The sequence below is a fragment of the Gossypium raimondii genome, chromosome 10 (assembly GCF_025698545.1).
Source record: "Gossypium raimondii isolate GPD5lz chromosome 10, ASM2569854v1, whole genome shotgun sequence".
NCBI lineage: Eukaryota > Viridiplantae > Streptophyta > Magnoliopsida > Malvales > Malvaceae > Gossypium > Gossypium raimondii.
In genome coordinates this window covers 26609669-26632283 of record NC_068574.1, presented here as the reverse complement: position 1 = coordinate 26632283, position 22615 = coordinate 26609669, and the positions used below count along the sequence as shown (strand labels likewise).

At 31.7% G+C, this 22615-nt stretch overlaps 2 protein-coding genes across 3 annotated transcripts; both read left to right on the top strand.

Moving 5' to 3' along the window:
• Positions 1–2308: 2308 nt before the first annotated feature.
• On the top strand, positions 2309–4936 carry LOC105776744 (serine hydroxymethyltransferase 4). The gene is made up of 4 exons (XM_012599618.2): positions 2309–3058; positions 3756–4146; positions 4233–4334; positions 4451–4936. Exons 1-4 carry the CDS (start codon positions 2381–2383, stop codon positions 4693–4695), a joined length of 1416 nt encoding a protein of 471 aa, XP_012455072.1. The 5' UTR covers positions 2309–2380; the 3' UTR covers positions 4696–4936.
• A 10486-nt stretch (positions 4937–15422) lies between these two features.
• On the top strand, positions 15423–19233 carry LOC105778078 (3'-5' exonuclease). Of its 2 annotated transcripts, none has more exons than XM_052621833.1 (6): positions 15423–15734; positions 15818–15997; positions 17818–17918; positions 18048–18209; positions 18413–18523; positions 18867–19233. In XM_052621833.1, the coding sequence occupies exons 1-6, from the start codon at positions 15500–15502 to the stop codon at positions 18936–18938; spliced, it is 861 nt and encodes a 286-aa protein (XP_052477793.1). In that variant the 5' UTR covers positions 15423–15499; the 3' UTR covers positions 18939–19233. The 2 variants fall into 2 exon arrangements, with proteins under 2 accessions (XP_052477793.1, XP_012457118.2); XM_012601664.2 differs by having other exon boundaries at positions 15431–15734; positions 17818–17948.
• The last annotated feature ends 3382 nt before the right edge of the window (positions 19234–22615 follow it).

The window sequence follows — 22615 nt, the reverse complement described above, 5'->3', positions numbered from 1 at the left end:
TACTAATATGAGAAAAATAAAAGATATTCTTGTCGATTTAAATTTTTTTCCTAAACTCGTGCTTATATATATATATATATATGTATATATACTATTATAGATATAAACTATTATAAGATAATAGTTAAATTGCAATATTGATCCTCTACTATGCCAACATTTAGGATTCAATCATTATCTTTTAAGTTGACATAACTTGCATTTCTACTTTTACAATGATATTAGCTAATTCAAATAGTTAACATATTTAATTATTCCAATTAAAATGCTAGTGTGTATTTTTCTTAAGAACATATTTTATAACACAAAAAATCTACTTGATGTGATAAGTTAGAATGAGTGTTTTAAGGAAAAACTCAACCTATAAATTTTAACCAAAATAATTAAGGTTGTCAACTATTTGAACTAACTAATGGTATTAAAAAATAGATGTATCAAATTATATCAAATTAAAGCACAAATACCATTAGTTGACATTGTTGTTATTGCAACAACTATAATGATATGGATTCGAGTGCGCTTAAGTGAGTTTTTATCTGGTTTAAGGGTTGGAAGGGTTATGAGTAGAAAATGTTTCGTACTTTTAAAGTTAAAAATTCAATCATATTACTTTTTCAATTTAAAAATTGTAGTCTAATCATTATCATTACCGGTAATTTCTATTCTAAATTTTCAACTTAACATACTTATTTTCGTTAATCATATGACACCTCGCATGATGACAACTTAATCAACATGCTAAATTGACAATTTTTTATTATAAAATACTTATTGTCTATACATATAAAGTGTCTAGTTGATTTGATGTTACGAGTTTACTCGACACCAACTTAGTTGTGAAATTATTAAAATACCCTTATCTTAAATGATAATTAATATTATTATAAGAGCATTTTAATCTCTTCATATTTTTATATAATCTTTAAATAAAACATTTGAAAAACATAATTTGAGAATCAAACTTTAGACTAATAGATACATATAAAAGACCCTAACCACCCAATTAATAATAATGTGTTAACATGTCTATATAATATATATATTTTAATATAAGATATTTTCTTTCACCCATAATCTACTTTTAATAATTGGATTGAGATGACAACTTAATCAATATGCTAATTCGACAATATATTTTTATAAATATACTTACTATTTTAATAATTGGACTAAGATGTTAAATTAAAACAGTTGAAAGGCTTAATTTCTAACTTTTTAAGTACATGGACTAAATCTCAAATTTTGTCAAAATACAGGGACTAACAAGATATTTTAACCATAAACACCTAACAAATAATTAGGGAGGATATCACATTTGGTACCTATACTTTCATAAAATGTCTAATGTGGTACATGTACTTTGAAAATGTCCAATATGGTATCTGAACTATCATATATGTTCTATTATGATGCTTGGGGTGAGTTTGGATGGGCGGTGCGTTTACTTGCGGTTAAAGTGAAAACAACGGTGGTGATAAGATTAAATATTGTAGCGATACTGTAGTGTAGACAAAAAGTAAACTAAACGCACTGCACCGCCCATCCAAACCCACCCTTGGTGTTAACACCGTTAGTGCATTACTAAACCAACCAATGAAAATTCAAGACGTAAAAATTATTTTCCAAATCATCAAATTCACATGGATTATATAACATTATGAGGAAACTAAATAAAACAAAATTTTATATTTAAATTAAAAAATAACTAAACATATGGCTAAACTTACAACCATCTTAACTTCTCGAAAGTGTTTTCCATTTGAAATAATATTTTTGTTGATTTTAAAATAATATTTTCATTAATCATGAAAGTATAGGTAATTTCATGTAAGTTTAGTATTTACTTCTTTTTATTAACTATATGTTTAGTTATTTTTATTTTATTTATTTTTCACATAATGTTGTATTATTAATGCGGACTTGATAATATGAAAAAGAAATTCTACATATCAATTTTTATTGACTAGTTTAGCAATTCACTAACCATGTTAACACTAAATGCTATAATAAAACACATATTGATAATTTAAGTATCACATTATATATTTTCAAAGAATAAGTGCCACATTAGATATTTTATGAAAGTACATGTATCATAATAAAATTTATATTGATAACTCAAGTAGCACATTGAACAGTTTATGAAAGTATAGGTACCAAATTCGAAATTATTCCTAAATAATTATAATATATAAAAAATTTGTTTTAACTATCACCAACCAACCACGAGCGGGCACAGAAAAGAAAAAGGGTATAATGGTACTCTCACATCTTCATCACACTCTTTTATAAGCAGATCTACAAACACTTTCCGATCTGTCTTCACCAATTTTCTCCCATTACCAATTCCCTTCAATTTCTCCATTTTCTCTAAAATCCAATGGATCCAGTAAGCAGTTGGGGCAATTCCTCCCTCGACTCCGTCGATCCCGAAATCCATGACCTCATCGAGAAAGAGAAGCGTCGCCAATGCCGCGGCATCGAGCTCATCGCTTCCGAGAACTTCACTTCCTTCGCCGTCATCGAAGCCCTCGGCAGTGCCCTCACCAACAAATACTCCGAGGGCATGCCTGGTAACCGTTACTACGGTGGAAACGAATTCATTGATGAGATCGAGAACCTCTGCAGATCTCGCGCTATCCAGGCTTTCCACCTCGACCCTACCAAATGGGGTGTCAATGTCCAGCCTTACTCCGGTTCCCCGGCCAACTTCGCTGCTTACACTGCCGTTCTCCAGCCTCATGATAGGATCATGGGACTCGATTTGCCTTCAGGCGGTCATTTGACTCATGGGTATTATACCTCCGGTGGGAAGAAGATTTCTGCTACGTCTATTTACTTCGAGAGTTTGCCTTACAAGGTGAACTCCACTACGGGGTACATTGACTACGATAAGTTGGAAGAGAAGGCGTTGGATTTCAGGCCTAAGCTTATCATTTGCGGTGGAAGTGCGTATCCTAGGGACTGGGATTACGCTAGGTTCAGGGCCGTTGCTGACAAGTGTGGTGCTCTCTTGTTGTGTGATATGGCTCACATTAGTGGCCTTGTTGCTGCTCAGGTATGTAATTTTAGTTGGATCTTATTTTGTTTTTCTTTAATCTTACATGTTATTGATGGGTGGCTTTGAGATCTGGGTTTTTTATTTGGGATTTCAATTGTTTATATGTTTTTAAAATTTTTATGGATTGGATCTGGGATTTGTGTGATTTAGTATGATCTTTAGCATTTGGATTTGGGGTTTTGATGCGACTTCATTTTGCATTAAATTAATCATAGTTTATAAAAAAAATTCAAGGTCTGTCTATGGCTTCATTCTCTTGTCTTTTAATGCATACATGCAATGCATTTTTAGGGTGTGAAAATTAAAATTGAATAAAATGTGTTCAACTTAGTACTTTTTTCTTTTCTCGTGGGGTGAAAAGTTTAAGCTGTCTTGCAGATCTAATAGTGGAATCTATTTCAGAAATGAAGTGCTTTATCATTAAAACATAAACCAAATCTGAGAAATCTTAATGTGGTTCAGTCCGAATTCGTTTCTAATAATGCTTTTGGTATTAACAATGGGGATTTGAGTGGATCTAAACCAATTTTTCTAATGCTGTTAGGTCCTTTCGAAAGTTCACCCCACAATCTCTATTTCAACATTAATTTGGTATATGAAGTTCTTCGAGTAATTGTTTTTGCTTTTTTAGATTCCTTTGTGCACTAACTAAATTTCAAGTCATTAATTTTTACGGATTCTATTGTTCGAGCAGGAGGCAAACAATCCTTTTGAGTTCTGTGACATTGTCACAACCACCACCCACAAGAGCTTGAGGGGTCCTAGGGCTGGTATGATTTTCTACCGCAAGGGACCAAAGCCACCAAAGAAGGGCCAACCCGAAGATGCAGTGTATGACTTTGAAGACAAGATCAACTTTGCAGTTTTCCCTTCCCTTCAGGGTGGTCCTCACAATCACCAGATTGGTGCCCTGGCTGTTGCCTTGAAACAGTCCATGACACCTGGGTTCAAGGCATATGCTAAACAAGTGAAGGCCAATGCAGTTGCCCTTGGAAAGTACCTGATGGGCAAGGGATACCAGCTTGTTACTGGTGGAACTGAGAATCACCTTGTTCTTTGGGATCTCCGACCTCTTGGATTGACTGGTATGGCAGTTGAATTACTTGGCCTCAAGGTTGTTGAACAATTGCCTTTGATGAATTCTCATCTTTTTCTATCATTGTTCTAACAGGCAACAAGGTTGAGAAGCTTTGTGACCTCTGCAACATCACTGTTAACAAGAATGCTGTTTTTGGTGACAGCAGTGCCTTGGCTCCGGGAGGTGTACGAATTGGTAAGTTAGCGTACCAAAATGAATCCTTTGCGAGTGAGAGATTACCTAACACTTGCAAGTCTGGTCAAATTTTTATCTCATACGGTCATTTGATGCGAGATGTGTATGCATGACAGGTACACCTGCCATGACTTCAAGGGGTTTGGTTGAGAAGGACTTTGAACAGATAGGCGAGTTCCTCCACCGAGCCGTGACAATCACTTTGAACATCCAAAAGCAATATGGTAAGCTTTTGAAGGACTTCAACAAAGGGTTGGACAACAACAAGGAGATCCAAGAGCTGAAGGTTGATGTGGAGAAGTTCTCATCCTCATTCGATATGCCTGGCTTCAAGATGTCCGAAATGAAGTACAAGGATTAGATCTAAATAACCATACGATCTAATTGATGTTATTATCAGCATCTGCCACTTTTTGGGTTGCCCCCATTTGATGTCTTATGAGTGAAAGGAAAAAGAAAGGGAAAAGAGAAGGATGCAAATGCCTTCCACGTACGGTTTTAAGTGTCTTCATTTACTGGTCAATTTGATATGATCTTTGTCAAGTTTTTGCTGTTCTGTCTTTATAAGAGTTTGCATAAAACGTATGTACTAATTTTATGTATTCTTTTTTGTTGCTAGAAAAGTTTGGGGGTGGGGTGGGCGGGATAAAGGAGAGAAATTAATGGTGTTTGATTGAGCATCCCAAACTCTGGAAAATAAAAAGAGGAAAAGTTATTCACCTTCTGCATAAAATTTGTGTACTAATTTCTCGTATCGTAAGTTTTTGTCTTTTGTTATAACTCATAATGTTGGTACTTGTAACAATTATTAGTAAAGAAGGCTCGCGGCTGTAATATTCTAAATTTAAAAATTATTCAACATTTTTCCCGAAACAAAAAATTATTTACTATTAAAACATTTTTCTAAATTAAAATTTATATGAAACTAAGGTTAGAATATCTAATCAAGAAGATTAATTACCTATTAATGACAATGATAATTTTACCTTTTATTGATCCTAATTTGTTTCCTTTAATCCATCCTACTCCGTTTCATTCTTACTAAAAAGTTGATTTCCATTAATAGCCACATTAGTAAAAAATAAAATAAAATTAAGTAAAATATTAAAATACAAAGTAAAAATAATAATATATTATAGTTAATAATAAAACTATACATTTTACTTATCTATGTACTTAGAGCATTAAAAGAAACAACATTATAAAACAAATAAATTTTGTCGCAACATCACTACTTAAATTTTAGTTTCCATAAAAAATTAAATTAAATATAAAATCAATATTTAACTAAAAACCAATTAAACATTAAATAAATAAATCAAGCTATTAAAAATAACATAGAAATTTTGAACTATAAAAGAAATTAAATTAAAAACAAAAATTAGGCAAAACAACATACAACAATTATAATAATGATTCATGATAAATAGAAAAGATATTTACACTATATTAATAATACATTTAAGAGCAATGATTCATTATAATAATGTTTCGTTTTTTTAATATACTTCCATCTTATTAATGTTAATAATCTCTATTCTTTTATTAGTGATTTTTCTTATTTCTTACTTGATTGAATGTGTCTAACTACTACGCACTATTTATTATAAAATAAAGAGAGAGAGAGAATAAAGAACAAAGAAAATATGAAAGCAACAGAGAATATACTTTATTATTCAAAGGGATGATTACAATGCTTCATCGTAGTTTCTATTTATAAGCATAAGAAGTATAAAATAAGTAGAGATTTAATTCTAATAACTATTAGAATTTAAAGTACATCAAAACTTTATCTTGATCATGATGGACATCCACTTAATAAGATATTCATAATGCTCCCCTTGGGTGTCCATTGATAGATAATGTGCCTCGTTAAAACCTTATTAGGAAAAACCTTGTGGGATAAAAAACCTAATGAAGGAAAAAGAGTACACAATCTTCTATTAAAAGTTGTCTCGTTAAAAACCTTTACTAGGAAAACCTAATGGGACAAAACATTGGTTAAAGGAAAATAGTACAACTTGTTTTTAAACTCCCCCTGATGGCAACATTACATTACATCTTTGAGTCGACGCATTCCAATTTTGTGTAGTAGTCTTTCAAATGTTGAAGTTGACAATGTCTTAGTAAAAAGGCTTGTTAAATTCTCACTAGAACGAATTTGTTGAACATTTATATCACCTTTTTTCTCAAGATCATGGGTGAAGAATAATTTTGGTGAAATATGTTTCGTTCTATCACCTTTGATATAATCACCTTTCAATTGATACATGTTGCATTATCTTCGTATAAGATAGTTGGCATCTTTTCCTGTAAAGGAAAATTACATATCTTCTGGATATGTTGGGTCAATAACCTTAGCCAAACACACTCTCAACTTGCCTCATGCACTGCAATTATTTTTGCATGATTTGAAGAAGCAACAACTAATGTTTGCTTTGTTGAACGCCATGATATGATAGTACCCCCACATGTAAATAAATATCCTATTTGAGATCGAACTTTATGTGGATCTAATAAGTATCCAGCATCAACATAGCCAACTAATAGGGATTTTGAATCATTTGAATAAAATAACCCCATATCAATAGTCCCTCTGAGATATCTAAATACATGTTTAATTCAATTCCAATGTTTACGTATTGGAGAAGAACTAAATCTCACTAACAAGTTTACAGCGAAAGTTATATCAGGTATTGTGTTGTTTGTAAGATACATCAATTCTCCTATGACACTTAAATATGGTACTTCAGGACCAAGAAACTTTTCACCATCCTCGCAAGGACGAAATTGATCTTTATTCACATCTAATGATCGTACAACCATCGGAGTACTTAATGAGTGTGTTTTATCCATGTAAAATTTTTTAATATCTTTTCCAAATAAGTTGATTAATGAACATGAGTTTCATCTTTTAAATACTCGATTTGTAAGCCAAGATAAAACTTTGTTTTTCCAAGATCTTTCATCTCGAATTCTTTCTTTAAACAATTTACTGTATTTTGAAGCTCTTCAGGAGTTCCAATAATATTTAGATCGTCAACATAAACATCAATTATCACAAAATATGATCCAAACCTTTTTATAAAGACACATGGCCAAATTGGATCATTTTTGTAACCTTTTTTTTAACAAGTATTCACTAAGAAGATTGTACCACATACATCCAGATTGTTTTAATCCATATAAACTTTTCTTTAATCTTATCGAGCAATTTTCTCAATAAACTCTATATCTTTTTTGGGATTTTAAATCCTTCAGGGTTTATCATATAAATTTCACTATCAAGTGTACCATATAAATAGGATGTAACAACATCCATTAGATGCATGCCAAGTTTTTCATGTACTGCCATACTAATAAGATATCTAAACGTGATTGCATCCACCACAAGAAAATATGTCTCTTTATAATCAATGTCGGGCCTTTGTGAAAATCTTTGCGCTACAAGTTGAGCTTTATATCTTACGACTTCATCAATTTCATTTCGTTTTCATACAAATACCCATTTATATCCTACCGGCTTTACACCTTTAGGTGTTTGGACTACAGGTCCAAAAACTTCACGTTTAGAAAGTGAATTTAATTCTGCTTGAATTGCATCTTTTCATTTTTTCCAATCTTTTCTATTTTTACATTCCTCAATAGATTTAGGCTCAGGATCCTCATTTTCTTTTATTATTTCCATAGCAATATTATAAGTAAAGTTGTTGTCGACAACTACATTTTTTTCGGTTCCATCTTTTTCTCGTATTGACATAACTTATTGAGATCTCTTTATTTTCATCATTTTAATTTTCACTTTTAGGTAGCTGAATCTCTTCTTAAGTTTTATAATTAGTTATGTCATGGGTCTCTTCAAGAACCCCCGCCTCCACTATATGACCATATTAAATTTTGCTTTTTTCCTTTTACGAGAATTTTTATATTTAGAACCGATCGATCTTCCACACTTCAGGCATGGATTACTTTCTTTTGCACTAACAGTTTGCCCTATTAGGACATCAATTTGTATTGGAGCATTTTCAATTGGTATGTGAGATTTAATGAATCTGGCGGTTGATTTGTAAAATGAATTATCTGTTGAACTTCTGGTTCACATTGCTTTGTACAAGGATCTTAGACATTGATAATTCATTTCAAGTACTTTATTAATCCAGCTTTTTATCCTCTCCCCCTAAAGTTGGGAAAACTGGCAACTCATGTCATAACTAAATCTCGAATTAATAGTTCAAATATTATAAGGAGACTCATATAAATATACATTCCCAATATCTTATTATGACCCATCTTTGTGTGTTGTGGTGGAGCAATTGGAACATATACCGCACATCCAAAAATTGTAAGATGGGAAATATTTGGCTCATGACCAAAAATCAATTGTAATAGGGAGTATTTATAATTTATTGGCTTGATGCGTACATCATGTAAATCAATACAATCTCATTTTGAAATAGAAAGTTTTTTTATCGTAAGTAATGATTTAGCTATTAGTTGGAGGCATTTGGTAAACAATTCATCTAAATCATTTTGTATGTGACCATGAGCTACAAAATATTCAACTTTTATCTCAATTGACATGCAATAATCATTGAAAACTTGGGATGTAAACTCACCAACATTAGCAAGATGAATTATTTTAATTGCATAATCTAAAATTAATTATTTAAACAATCAATCTCGCAAACGACAGGTTGTAAGTTGATAACGCATGTGGTTATTTTGTAGATGCATCTACCAAAATCATATAATATCAAAACTATCCACATGGTGGATGAATGGGCCCATATTTATTTTAGAAATGCAAGACATTAAATCTCAACTTTAACTAGTGAGTGTCTAAGAATCAATTTTCATTGAAAACAAGCAACTAATTAGAATTCTTTAAATTAAAGAATCTTCTAGTTCTTTAATGAATGTTCATATGAATTCTCAATTAATTTTCGCATCATATATGATCTAGGATGGTCTAATTGGTCATGCCAAGTAATACATGCATTTGTATTAGTAAACTTCTAGTTTACTTTAACATGTGTTTCAATTGTACTAAATTGTAACAAATTGATAATTTTATTATCATTCCTTTTAATTTGTATCCACATATAAGTACTATTGTGACATTTACTACTAGAAATGTCTAAATCAATGTAACACTCCTAACCCATGTCCATCGCCAGAACAGGGTTACGGAGTATTATCAGAGTTTACATATCAAATACAGATAACTTGTATCATTTACTATTCATATTCGAAATTAAACATATTCAATCATATTGTCCCTTAAATGGGTCCTTGAGGCCCCAATGTATGCGTTAGAAACAAGTCGGGACTAAATCGGGAACTCAGAGAATTTTTCGTGAAATTTCAAAATTTTTCTTAGTTGCAGGGGACACACGTCCGTGTGGCTCACACGGCCAAGTGACACGCCCGTGCTCCAGGCCGTGTGGGCATTCGATGTGAGGTACACAACCGTCTCCCAGCCCGTATCCAATTTGAGGGGTGTACTGGCTTGGACACACGGCCAAGCCACACGCCAGTGTGTTAGGCCGTGTGACACACACAACTGAGACACATGCCCATGTCTCTGCCCGTGTGAAAATAGCTGAGCAATTTGTTTTGAAATTTTAAGCTGCAGGGGACACACGGCCGAAACACATGCCCATGTGCTAGGCCATGTGTCACACACGGCTGAGACACACGCCTGTGTCTCTGCCCATGTGGACAAAATAATGCCATTTTCAAGCCTTATTTCTCACCCAAATTAGTATTCCACCTACATCAACATTTTAACACATTCACCAATCAATTCAAGATATTTAAACCAAGCCAAAACCAAGTCTTAAACTTGACATTTTACACATACAATCAATATGCCCTTAGGCTCCCCAATAAACAATTTATTATTATGTCATTCCAAAACTTATACTTACCTAGATACCAAATGCATAAATGCATAATCAAATTCATACCTCAAACATGATAATACCATATATATATATATATATCAAAACATGACCATTACAAGCCATTCCAATGGCTATTTACAACCAAAACATATGCATGCCAACATTTGACCAATTTAACCTATACATGCCATTATATCCTAATTAAAGCTTGCTATTATATACCAAAAAGAGCTGAAGTATAGTGTGATCTTGCTCTGACCCGCTCCAACCTTTACGAGCTTCCGAGAACTATAAATAGAGGAAATAAAATAGAGTAAGCATTTAATGCTTAGTAAGTTCGTATAACAGGAATTTAACTTACCAATTATGTTCATTTAAAGTAAGCATACATAGTACACCCAAATCAATGAAATCAATAACCTAAACACATATGCATCCTCATCAAACAAGTTAGTTATGTAATTAATATAAATACCAAGAAATATGGATAAGCTTATTAGTATTCCATTTCCACGTACATACATTTATCACTTCAAGTTTCCAATGAATATGTACATATCACATATTTGAATATCAAGTATTTCTCATAGTCACTTATCTTGAATTCATATCATCTCATATCAGAACTTTACTCGTTAAATCATTTAAAATATTGATGGATACATGAGCTGTACACACGAAGTGTACAATATGGTAAATCTGTCAACTCATATCCGGGAGTTCTTATAAAACCATATAAACGGGAAGCTTATCTGGGCTAAAATAGGGAGCTCATAAGAGTCGTATTCGGGAAGCTCATGCGAGTCTATAATGGGTAGCTCCGAAGAGCCATTAATCGAGAAGCTCTAGATAGCCATATCTCGGGAAGTTCAAGCGAGCCATATCGGGAAGCTCACAAATAGCCAATTTAATGGGAAGCTCATGAAGAGCTATATATCGGGATGCTCATAAGAGCTAAGGTGTGTCCACAACACATGTAGGATCACAACCTATTGGGACGCTCCGAAGAGCTATAACGGGAAGCTCACAAGAACCATATAACGGGAAGCTCATGAGAGCTAATAATGGGACGCTTTTTTGAACTATGGTGTGTCTGCAACATATGCAAGACCACAACCAATACAAGAGCCCTGTATCCAATTGATTTTCATGTATTCAAACGAGATTTAATATTTTTATCGAGCATTTTTCAGATATATAATTAATTTCATAAACATAACAATTATCAATTCAATATTCACATATACAACATTTAATTCAAATATATAAAAGCACACAATTTAGTTACAGGAACTTACCTCGACACTTGCTTGTGTATAAAAATCTACTGATCCGATACTTTTTCTTTTCCTCAATCTAACTCCTTATTTGATCTTTTAGAATCTATATAAATAAGTTTAACATCATTTTAATTCAGTCCAATTCACATCTTAAGCAAAAGTACCATTTTGCCCCCTATACTTTTGATTAATTCTAATTTTGTCCCTAGGCTCGAAAAATGAAATTCATGAAATTTAATCTTCATTCCAAGCCTAGAAATTTTTATACATGATAACAGAAATCCCATGAATTCCATAAAATTCAAAATTTTCTATGAATTCAATATCTTTTCAATTTAATTTCTAAATCATGTTTTCTTCAAAACTCTTTAATATAACACTTTTAAATACCCATAAACACCTCAAATTCATCATCTAATAACTAAAATCATATGAACTCATCAATTGTAACTTCCAAAATTTTCAATAAAATCAAAACTAAGGTAAATGTTAATTGGACCTAATTGTAACAATCACAAAAACATAAAATTTTAAGAAACGAATCAGATTTGACTTACATGAAGAAAAATTGAAAAACCAACTTAAAAACCTCTTCAATGATTGTTTTTAGAACTGAAAATGATGAAGAAATATCTAGAATTCTTTAATTTTCATTTATTTCTTTAAATTTGACAAAATTTCTAATTTTGCCCTTATTTCACACTATTTTTGTCATCTTTTTAAGCCCATGCCGCCCCAGCTAAATACTTTTGACATATTTATGCCTAAAGTCCTTCCTTATTTACCATTTGAACTATTTAATCACTATTTCTTTTAATTAACAAGTTTTGCACCTTTTTCAATCTAGTCCTTTTTAACAAATTAGACATGTAATCAATGAAATTTCTTAACGAAATTTTCATACAACATTCCTATCATACCATAGGCTATAAAATAATATTAAAATAAATTTTCCTCCAACCTCGAATTTGTGGTCCCGAAACTACTGTTCTGATGTCATTGAAAATAGGCTATTACAATCAATGTGAAGTCTATAATGCCACTAAGTCAATAAACATAATTTCCGAATAACAATATGTAGATATGCCAAAATCTTCAAATGCCCAAAAATCTATTAATAGCAAGCTTTGAGAGTGGATCTTATTTTCCAGGTATACAACAGGTACATAACCAATGACTTTTCATACATAAATTTTCTCTCTTGTAAGTTCTTATAAGTAATATTTTACCAAGTAATTTTAATTGAGAACTTATTCTGAATACTGTAGAGTTATACTCACAGTTTTAAAAAAACTTGTAACTTTAAGTGCATCCAACCATAATAAGCTTTAGATAGAATTATCATATTCTTTGCTCATAAGTAATTTTTCACAAGAAAATATTTTGCTTTCAATCCTTTAATGGGGATGATGACAAAAGAATATCACAAATATTATAAAATAAATATAAATTAATAACCCAATCTAGTTTTTATTCATATGAAATATAATATTTTCTCATTCACAATCTCAATATGAGATCCATTACAAATATCTTTTAAAAGTAATGCATTAAATCACAACTTTTTACTTTTTAGATATTGATATATTAGCTTTTCTAGAGCTTTCAACTAATGTTGTACTATCAAATATTGAAATAATATTTGGTTGCTTTAGTACCAAATAAGATAAATATTTTCTATCTATAATGATAAAATTCATTACTACATTTTCATATCATTTCTCAAAGAATATTAATAGAAATAAAATATTTGGGCATACGCCACATATGTGGCCAATAATATTTCATATCACATTGATAATGAAGTTATCTTTACCCTTTGAAGAGTTATCTTGAGAACTCTCATTGTTCTCTTATTTATTACTATGTTTCCACTTTTAGTGGTCTATACTTATATCTTTTATTTTCTTTATGTTTACATTCACTTGGGAATGTAACAAATCTAGTAGGATGGACTTATAAACATCCCAATAGATTCTTTTTTCATAATCACTATCGCAAACATGCGTGAGATTTCAAATCAAAATCTATCTATTCATGTTGTCATGATTATTTTCCAACTATAATAAACATAACATAATAAATAAAACATAGTAAAATATACCAAGATCTTTATCATCATTGTCATCACCTTGACTATAATCACGAGCACTATTACAATTAGTAAAACAACTTTATTTTCAGTAGTAACATTTATAATCTAATTGTAAAAATCATATAATAAACAATCAAAATTTTCGTAACGATGCTTGAAAATTATCCGATACACATTGTACCAAATTTCAATATCACATATATATTATAAAATATTATGTTGCTCTAATTAAATATTTATAAATTCAATTTAAAAGATATCATACAATCATTCAACATTAGCAAATTAATAAGACTAAATAAATCCTATCAAATTTCCTTTAATCAACAATGGTAGGTTAATAACACTTTCCACCATAATTAAAATTTCAAGAATATTTAATAACAAGAATTTAATAATCAAAACATCTAAATATAATGCATAATATAACTTAATTAAAAAACACTTCAAAAGAGTTATTTACCAAAATTAATAATAGAGAAACATACCATATTAATAACAAACATATCTAATTAACAATTATGTCTTTTACATAAAAAAAACCTAGAAAGGCAAAAATCAAATACCATCGAATGTAAAATTTATGTCAAATAAAAATTAATAGTAGTCATACCTTAATTAAAAAAAAACATATGGTCGAAATATAAAAGTTTCTTACCAAATCTATACTTTAACCATGCTTGTACAATAAATCAAAGATCGGGAATAAAAACCATAATCCATTCTGAGATTGAATCTTTCAACATCCCGAAGATGAATTTGTAAGGGTGAAAGTTTAAGGTGAAAAAGAATTTGATTTGTAGGATGACTTCGAAAGATTTTGAAAAAATATAGAGAATCATTGTGCTGATAACGTATTATAAACTAAAGAGAGATGGAGAGAATAAAGAACAAAGAAAATATGCAAGCAACAGAGAATGTATTTTATTAATCAAAAGGATGATTACAATGCTTTATCAGAATCTTTATTTATAGACATAAGAAGTATAAAAGAAGTAGAGATCTAATTCTAATAACTATTAAAATTTAAAGCATATCAAAACTTTATCTTGATCATAATGGACATCCACTTAATAAGATATTTATAACAATGTTTAAATTTTAATGTAAATTAGAATTAAAATTTGGTAGAAGATCGGTTAAGCAGAATTAGGAGTTTGTAAAAATATTTTCTATATTAAAATATAAAAAATCTCTAATTCTTAGGTTATTTTCCATGTTATAACTCTATTTATATACATAAAATTAGAAATACTAAATGTTTATTTATTAAAATATTTATATATTTTATTTAAATTTTAATGCTGGGAACAACATATGGCATAAGATATTCTGTTAAGTAGAATTAAGAGTGTGTAAAAGTTTTTCCAAATTAAATTTTAATTATATTAAATATTTTTATATTCAGAAGATAAAATTAATATCTACTTTCATGTTATAACTCAATTTTATGTAATTAAAATGATCACTATATTATGTTATTTAAAAAAAAGATAATATATTAAATAAATTTTATAATTTAGATTTAGTATTTATGTTTTTAAAATTTAATTTTTTCACTTGATTTTTCAATTTATCAAACAATACCTAGTTGCAATGTAATATAGGAAGAACAAATTTTGGAGAAAATATAAGATTTGATTTCTTATTAACAAAAATATTTTTAGAGAAATTTTGGAGAAACAAAAAGTTTGTCAGGATTTTTATTTAGAATATTAATATAGAAAGTATATTGTGCGAATTGGACTGGGATGGGCTCAAGTCCTGGCAAAAACTTTTCGAAATCGGCCCATCGACTACTCTACCAGACGCCATTAACAAAATTTGAACGTTAAGCTCTCTTTCCCTCTAATTCCGCCCCTCACTTCCATTTCAGATATAGAAATGGAATTCAAAGAAAACAATAGTTTCAGTTTGGATTGGGACGACCGTTTCACTGAAGACGTGATCCGACTAATGGATGCCATTGAAGCCACTCCTCCTCCTCCTCCTTCATCTTCTAGCAAGAAACGCAAGTCCGCCGTCCATCATCAAGATAACCTCAAAACCGGCCGCCAATTGCCTCATTCTATTCTCTCACCCCCGCCTTCTTTTCCGTCTTCCTTCGCTCGTTGTCAATGTATTTCCTATCCCTTACTTTACCCGTTTTTTAATTAAAATAAATGAACTAATAGTAAACCCTTTGATTTTTCTGATTGGCAGCTAATACAAGGCTTAGATATCCGCCGTTGAGATTTGGAGGTCATATTTTGTATAGCTTTACGGAAGATGAGGTAGAAAATGCTGCAATGGAGCTATTAAAAATTGTTGAAATTAAGAAGAAAGAAATGGGTCAAGTTGCTTTAGGGTTTGATATTGAGTGGAAGCCCTCTTTCCAAAAAGGTTTGCTTCCTTTACCCTCCTTGTATTGTTACATTCATTTCATATAATCCTTTCTGTTTGTTTCCTAAGAAAAAAAAGTGTGAAAACAAATAAATGTGAAAATTTCTTAAGTTAATATGAAACCTCCCTAAGGTATCTTTGATCATTATTTTAAAGAATTGAGACTTAAAGTTGGAATTTTTTTCAAATTGCATGATTTCTAGATGGAATACTTATGCTAGAATTGGCATTGTGTTTTTTTTTTTTTTGTAGTTTTAATTTTTTTTTTTTGATGTTTAGTGGTTCTGATATGCCACATTTTGAAACAAAATATATATCTCTTGTGTTTGGTGTTGTCCTCTTCCTTTCTTCCATAAAGCAGCATTGCTATAATTTCTTTTAAAGCAGAAACTAAGCACTCTTTACCTATATTACTCGGCCTTAGGTGTGAGTGCCGGATATGGGTAAGTTCCCAACACAGATATATTCAATTTTTTCCTATGTTTTTAATGTATTTGGAGATCCTCGAATGGTAATATCCCATACTCCTGTCCAAATATGCGTTGGATACAGGTACTGTAGTAAAATAAAGAGTCAAAGCAATATAGCTCTTTAATCCATGTTTCATGAGTTGCTGTTGCCATTACCGATCATTTCCTTTTAATTGAAATACTCTTAACTGTGATAACCTAAATGGTTGTATGCTTTCAAACCGTTATTTATATTCATGTTTTTCCCTTATCTTGTCTACTTTCTGGTAGAAGTGGTCTATTTAGATCATTCTCAGATTGCATTTAGTATAGCATTGAAACATGCACATATTGAATTTGTACTAGTACACAGAATTCATGGCTAAATATACTGATTTGGTTGACCACCTCTACTAACATGTCACTTGTCTATCTGGTTTCTGTATTGCCCTCTTGAACTTTCATGAAAAGTAGTATCTGTTTGGTACTATAGACATTGGCTTGTGTGGACTCTGGTATTGATATCCAACACTTGTATGTGTCTGCATGCTTGGTTTTTCTTTTTAAGTCTTGGAATTGGCTTAAAAGGATCTAAAAGTTAGATAAAAGTATGTGGATGCATATTTTAACAATGTCTTAAATAAAGATACATAAATGAAAATAATGCAATACCAAATATAATGAGTATTTGTAATTTACTTTTATATTAATAATTAAAATACATTTTATTGGTGAACCATAGAAAGGACGGACCACCACCCTTCATCATCCAACTAAAACAATTACAAGTTGTATCCACATTTGTGGTGAAGTATAAAACACATATTATGTGCCGTATCATATTGATGAAGTGGCAATCTTTATTGAAAATTCCATGGAATGTACTTAAGGGAAATGGGGATGACTTTCAGGGACTTTGCAGATTAGAACACGATAACAGAGGACTAATTACTTGCTAACATTTCAATCTAAGGGTGAGTTTGGATGGGCGGTGTGTTTACCTGCGGTTAGTGTAAAAATGACGGTGACAGTGAGATTAAATACTGTAGCGATATTGTATCGTGAGACAAAAAGTAAGCTAAACACACCGCACGGCACCCAATCGCCCATCCAAACCCACCCTAAGTGTTACAAACACATCTTTAGAACCTCTTCCTGCATCGTGTTGGGTGGATGGATTTGGTTAAAATGCTGCCTAGTTTGGGAATAAAAACTACGGTTGCATCCTTGCATCCCATTCAATTATATGTATAAGAACGAAACTTTATACTCATTTTTATGCTTTTGCAAAGGGGACAAGGAGTTTGCTTATAATTGCATTATACAATACTGCATGGATAAATGTTTATCTTTGGAATTTTGACACTGCAGGAATTTTGCCTGGGAAGGCTGCGGTGATGCAGATATGTTGTGACAGTCAGTATTGTTATGTGATGCATATTTTTCATTCTGGAATACCTCAAAGTCTGCAGGTTCTTCTTGAGGACTCCAAAATTATAAAAGTAATATCTTTACATTTAATCTGTTAATTGGCAACCTAAACTCCTGAATTTCTGATCAGGTTTATATACATTTTCGAAATAATGCTTGTGAATGAACAGGTTGGAGTTGCAATTGATGGCGATGCTGTCAAGGTGTTCAGTGACTATAAAGTATCTGTTAATGCTTTGGAAGATCTTTCAGATCTAGCAAATCAAAAGTTTGATAGTGATTGCCGACACTGGAGTCTTGCTGCTCTGACAGAGGAGTTTATTTGCAAAGAGGTATCCATATAATTCTTCTATTTGAAAGCCTGGAGAAGACTGAAGCAGTCTTTCATCTTATGTACTCGTAATATGATATTAGTTCTCATTCGGTAAATAGTACTAGCTTTTCAGATTCCACCATGATATTTTGTTTTGGTTTCACTTTGAGCAGAGGCAGAATGCTTTCATTGGGAAATCTTATTGAAATTTGAGTATTGCAGCTTCTGAAGCCCAAGAAAATTAGGCTGGGAAACTGGGAGTTATATCCTTTATCCAATGCGCAACTACAGTATGCAGCAACTGATGCTTTCGCTTCATGGCAAATATACCAGGTAATATTACAATTTCAATATAATATTCTATTCTCCTATCATAAATGTAGATAGGCTTGGATTTTCAGCCTTCATTGTAAGTTTACGTCCCCATTGTTACAATTGCTACTATTTATGTTACTTGGACTTGAGTTTTTGTTGGACTCATATGTTCAAATATTTTCAAGATTTTGTGTATTTAAAAAGTCATTGGAGGGTCATTTATCCATACTCATGTCTGGATATACATCGAACTATGGTTGTTGGACGTGAGTACTTCAAGAAAACTGAAGTTGGAGCAATGTAGACGTATAGCACTATTTTTTTTCCTAATAAGTATTTTGATATTGCATTGCAAATGCAGGTCTTAAAGAGCCTCCCTAATGCAGTGAAGGATCCGGCAGATAAACAAAGTGAAACCATTTCATCTCAATGATTTTCATAGTAAGTTTGATATCGTGCTTGCCGTTAGTCGGTTTTAAGTCAAGGCAGTTTGTTTAGGCCAAGAAACAAAGAGGTAAAGTATTTTACCTAGTTGGGAATTGCATATGTTTGTTTTTGGCCACTTTCGAATTCCTTGTTTAGATGCAATTGTTGTATATGATTTAATGTTGCAGCAAAGATGATCTGCATCTCTATTTATGAACAAATATTGTATTTTGTTAATTCAACATCATCTAATTTGTACTTGTCATGCGACTTCAAACTTTATTACAAACCGATTTCGAATATCTTAACGTAGCTCATGAGTTTAATTGATTATTTAAATATATATATTTTATTTAATTAGTATTAGAAAAAACTCAATTCGTACATGATCAAGTTTATTGAGCATTAGAGTTTAGTTTGTGTTTTTGGGTAAATTCTCCCATTATGGGTAAATTTTTATTTTGGTTATTTTGTAAGAAAATTTGATATCATATGTAGTATTAATATGTCAATAACAATAACAATGCAATACAATGTAGTAGCAGTAATACAACAGAATACCTGTAATCTGACAAAGTTAAAACTTAGTAGAAGAATTTTGTCGAGACTTGTATAAACAGTTTCCTTAAGACAGACTCGTGCTCTCATTAGTGTTTTGAGTAACGTTGGATGTCCGTCACATAGGATACAACAACAAACGATCATAGTAGTAGTACAACAATAGTGATCAATCGAACGCAATCTTGCCTTTCTTTATTACTAGGAGAAATGAATTTAGAAAGAATTTTTGATATTGATAGTTTTGATGATGATATGTTTTTGAAATCTCTTAACTTGGCTTTATATAGAGGAGATGAAATGAATGAAGAGATTTGTTGAAAAATTAATAGACATGAATAGAGATAATAAATGAAAAAAAATTCAAATATTAGAAAAAATTCAATATTAAACTAAGAGATACATTTTTTCAAAATATACAATTGTATGAAAAAATGCAATATTAAACTAAGAGATACAATTATCATTCATTACTCAATAATTATTTTCCAACAATCCCCTACATGAATGAAATTGATAGATCAACGAGACTTAAAAGACTCAAAGAGGTGATAGATTCTATGTTCGATATTTGCATAGGATAGGTAGACATCAACCCTTGAACCTTCTTTTGTGAAAGTATATTTACTTTACTAGCTGACCAGTGGCGCGATGTCCTTAAACTGTTCTGCCGTTTATGTAAACGATAATATTCCTCACGCAAATAGTTAAAGACTCAAAGAGGTGATAGATTCTATGTTCGATATTTGCATAGGTAGGCATCAACCCTTGAACCTTCCATTGTGAAAGTATATTTACTTTACTAGCTGACCAGTAGACGTGATGTCCCAAAATTGTTCCGCTGTTTGTGTAAACAATGATATTCCTCACGCAAATACCTTCCTAGCAAGATTTTTGGTTCTTATGGGTATGTTCATATGGCCGTGAACATCCTCCTGGTTCTACAAGAGCTTAGAGAATTATGCCCCAATAGTCTCCTTGAAGCGGCCCTACTTCACTCTTACATAGCTGACTTATATTGTCTGTTTCACCGAAACAAACAATGGTCATTAAAAACATTGCTTAACCTTTTTCCACATTTTAATCACTATTTTCATCATAGGAATAGACTCGGGATAAGAACCCCCACAGTGACCTCACAAGGTCTATGCAAGTAGGTTGTCCCATTGAACCTAGATCTTGGGATCTCCAGTCAACTAGGTTGGGTTTTCCTTCACATAACGCCTTACATATTCACGGGCTTTAGTCCCATTCCTTTCGATGTTTTATCAACTTAATCTCGGTTTAACCCTTTGGTTAGTGGACCCACAGTGTTATCTTTTGATCTTACAAAATCAATAGAGATAACTCTAGTTGAGATCAATTGTCTAACGGTATTGTGTCGACGACGCATGTGTCTCAACTTACCATTATACATTACGTTCTGTGCTCTACCAATTGTTGCTTCGTTATCACAATATATGCATATTGTGGGCACATGCTTTGGCCATTCAAGAATATCCTCTAAAAAGTTTTGTAGCCATTCTGCCTCTTCTCTAGATTTGTCTAGAGCTACAAACTCAGATTCCATTGTGGATTTGGTTATAATCGTTTGCCTTGAGAATTTCCATGACATAGCTCCTCCTCCCAATGTGAAAATATAACTACTTGTGCCTTTGGTATCTTAAATATTAGATATCCAATTGGCATCGGAGAATCCTTCTAACACAGCAGGATCTCTAGAATAATGTAATCCTTAGTTCCGAGTATATTTGAGATATCTTAGTACCCTCACAATCATATTCTAGTGGTTTTCCCCTGGATTCCTTGTGAATCTGCTTAAACTGCTTAGACCGCCTATGAATCTTGCATATTCCACTTGGTCAATACTTTCACCTTTGTTTTTGGACAGACGTTGATTTATATCTATTGGAGTTTTGGCTACACCAAAATCATCCTTGCCAAATTTCTCAAGAATCTTGTCTATGTAGTGTGATTGAGTCAATATGAGACCTTCAGATGACCTTTTGATTTGGATGCCCAATATCATGTCAGCAAGTCCCGTATCTTTCATATCAAATCTTGAATTTAACAAGTTTTTGGTACGTTTTACCATTTCATTGTTACTTCCAACAATGAGTATGTGATCAACATATAAACATAGAATTATGTATCTATCAACAGTGGTTTTGACATACACACATTTGGCACACTTATTAATTTTAAATCCATTTGATATCATGACACTGTCAAACTTTTCATGCCACTACTTTGGTGCTTGCTTAAGTCCATACAAAGATTTTACCAATCAGCATACTTTTCTTTCTTGCCCTAGAGTTAAATGACCCTCAGTTTGTTCCATGTAAATCTCTTCATCAATATCTACATTTAGAAAAAATGTCTTAACATCCATTTGATGAACTTCTAGATTCTGTAAAGCGGCAATAGCAAGTATCATCCTTATAGAAGTTATTCTTGATACAAGAGAAAATGTATCAAAGTAATCAATGCCTTCCTTTGTCTATAACCTTTCATAACCAATCTAGGCCTTGTACTTACAATTGTTCCATCTGCTTTCATTTTTTGTTTGAAAATCTATTTAGAATTTAGTGGTGTAATTCCCTTAGGTAGATCCACTAATTCCCACGTATGGTTTTTCATGATGGAATCAATTTCACTCTTGATAGCATCTTTTTAAAAAATGCTTTCAGATGAGCATATAGCTTCACTATAAGTTTGAGGTTCAGTTTCTAGCTTATAGGTTAGAAAATCTGATTCAAAGGACTTTTCCACCCTTGCCTTTTTACTTCTTCCTTGTTCTGCCTTGACTTCAACTCCTTGTTGAAAGTCTTGACTATCAATAGTTTCTCGAGTTCGTTTTGTTAAACTTGAACCATCTTCCATAGTCTTACAAGGGAATATATTTTTAAAGAATGAGACATTTTTAGATTCCAATAACGTATTCTTGTGAATTTCAGGATTCTTTGATTCATGTACAAGAAACCGATATGCATTATTGTGGTGTGCATAGCCAATGAAAATACAATCTACCGTTTTAGGACCTATTTTCATTTGCTTTGCCAAAGGAACTATTACCTTTGCAAGACATCTCCACACTTTCAAGTAGTTGTAGGAAGGTTTCCTGCC

Coding starts and splice junctions, on each gene's coding strand:
- LOC105776744 (XM_012599618.2), top strand. CDS start 2,381: ATGGATCCAGTAAGCAGTTGGGGCAATTCCTCCCTCGACTCCGTCGAT. Junction 4,147..4,232: donor CCGACCTCTTGGATTGACTG/GTATGGCAGTTG, acceptor TTGTTCTAACAG/GCAACAAGGTTGAGAAGCTT. Junction 4,335..4,450: donor TCCGGGAGGTGTACGAATTG/GTAAGTTAGCGT, acceptor TATGCATGACAG/GTACACCTGCCATGACTTCA.
- LOC105778078 (XM_012601664.2), top strand. CDS start 15,500: ATGGAATTCAAAGAAAACAATAGTTTCAGTTTGGATTGGGACGACCGT. Junction 17,949..18,047: donor AGGACTCCAAAATTATAAAA/GTAATATCTTTA, acceptor GTGAATGAACAG/GTTGGAGTTGCAATTGATGG. Junction 18,210..18,412: donor AGGAGTTTATTTGCAAAGAG/GTATCCATATAA, acceptor TGAGTATTGCAG/CTTCTGAAGCCCAAGAAAAT.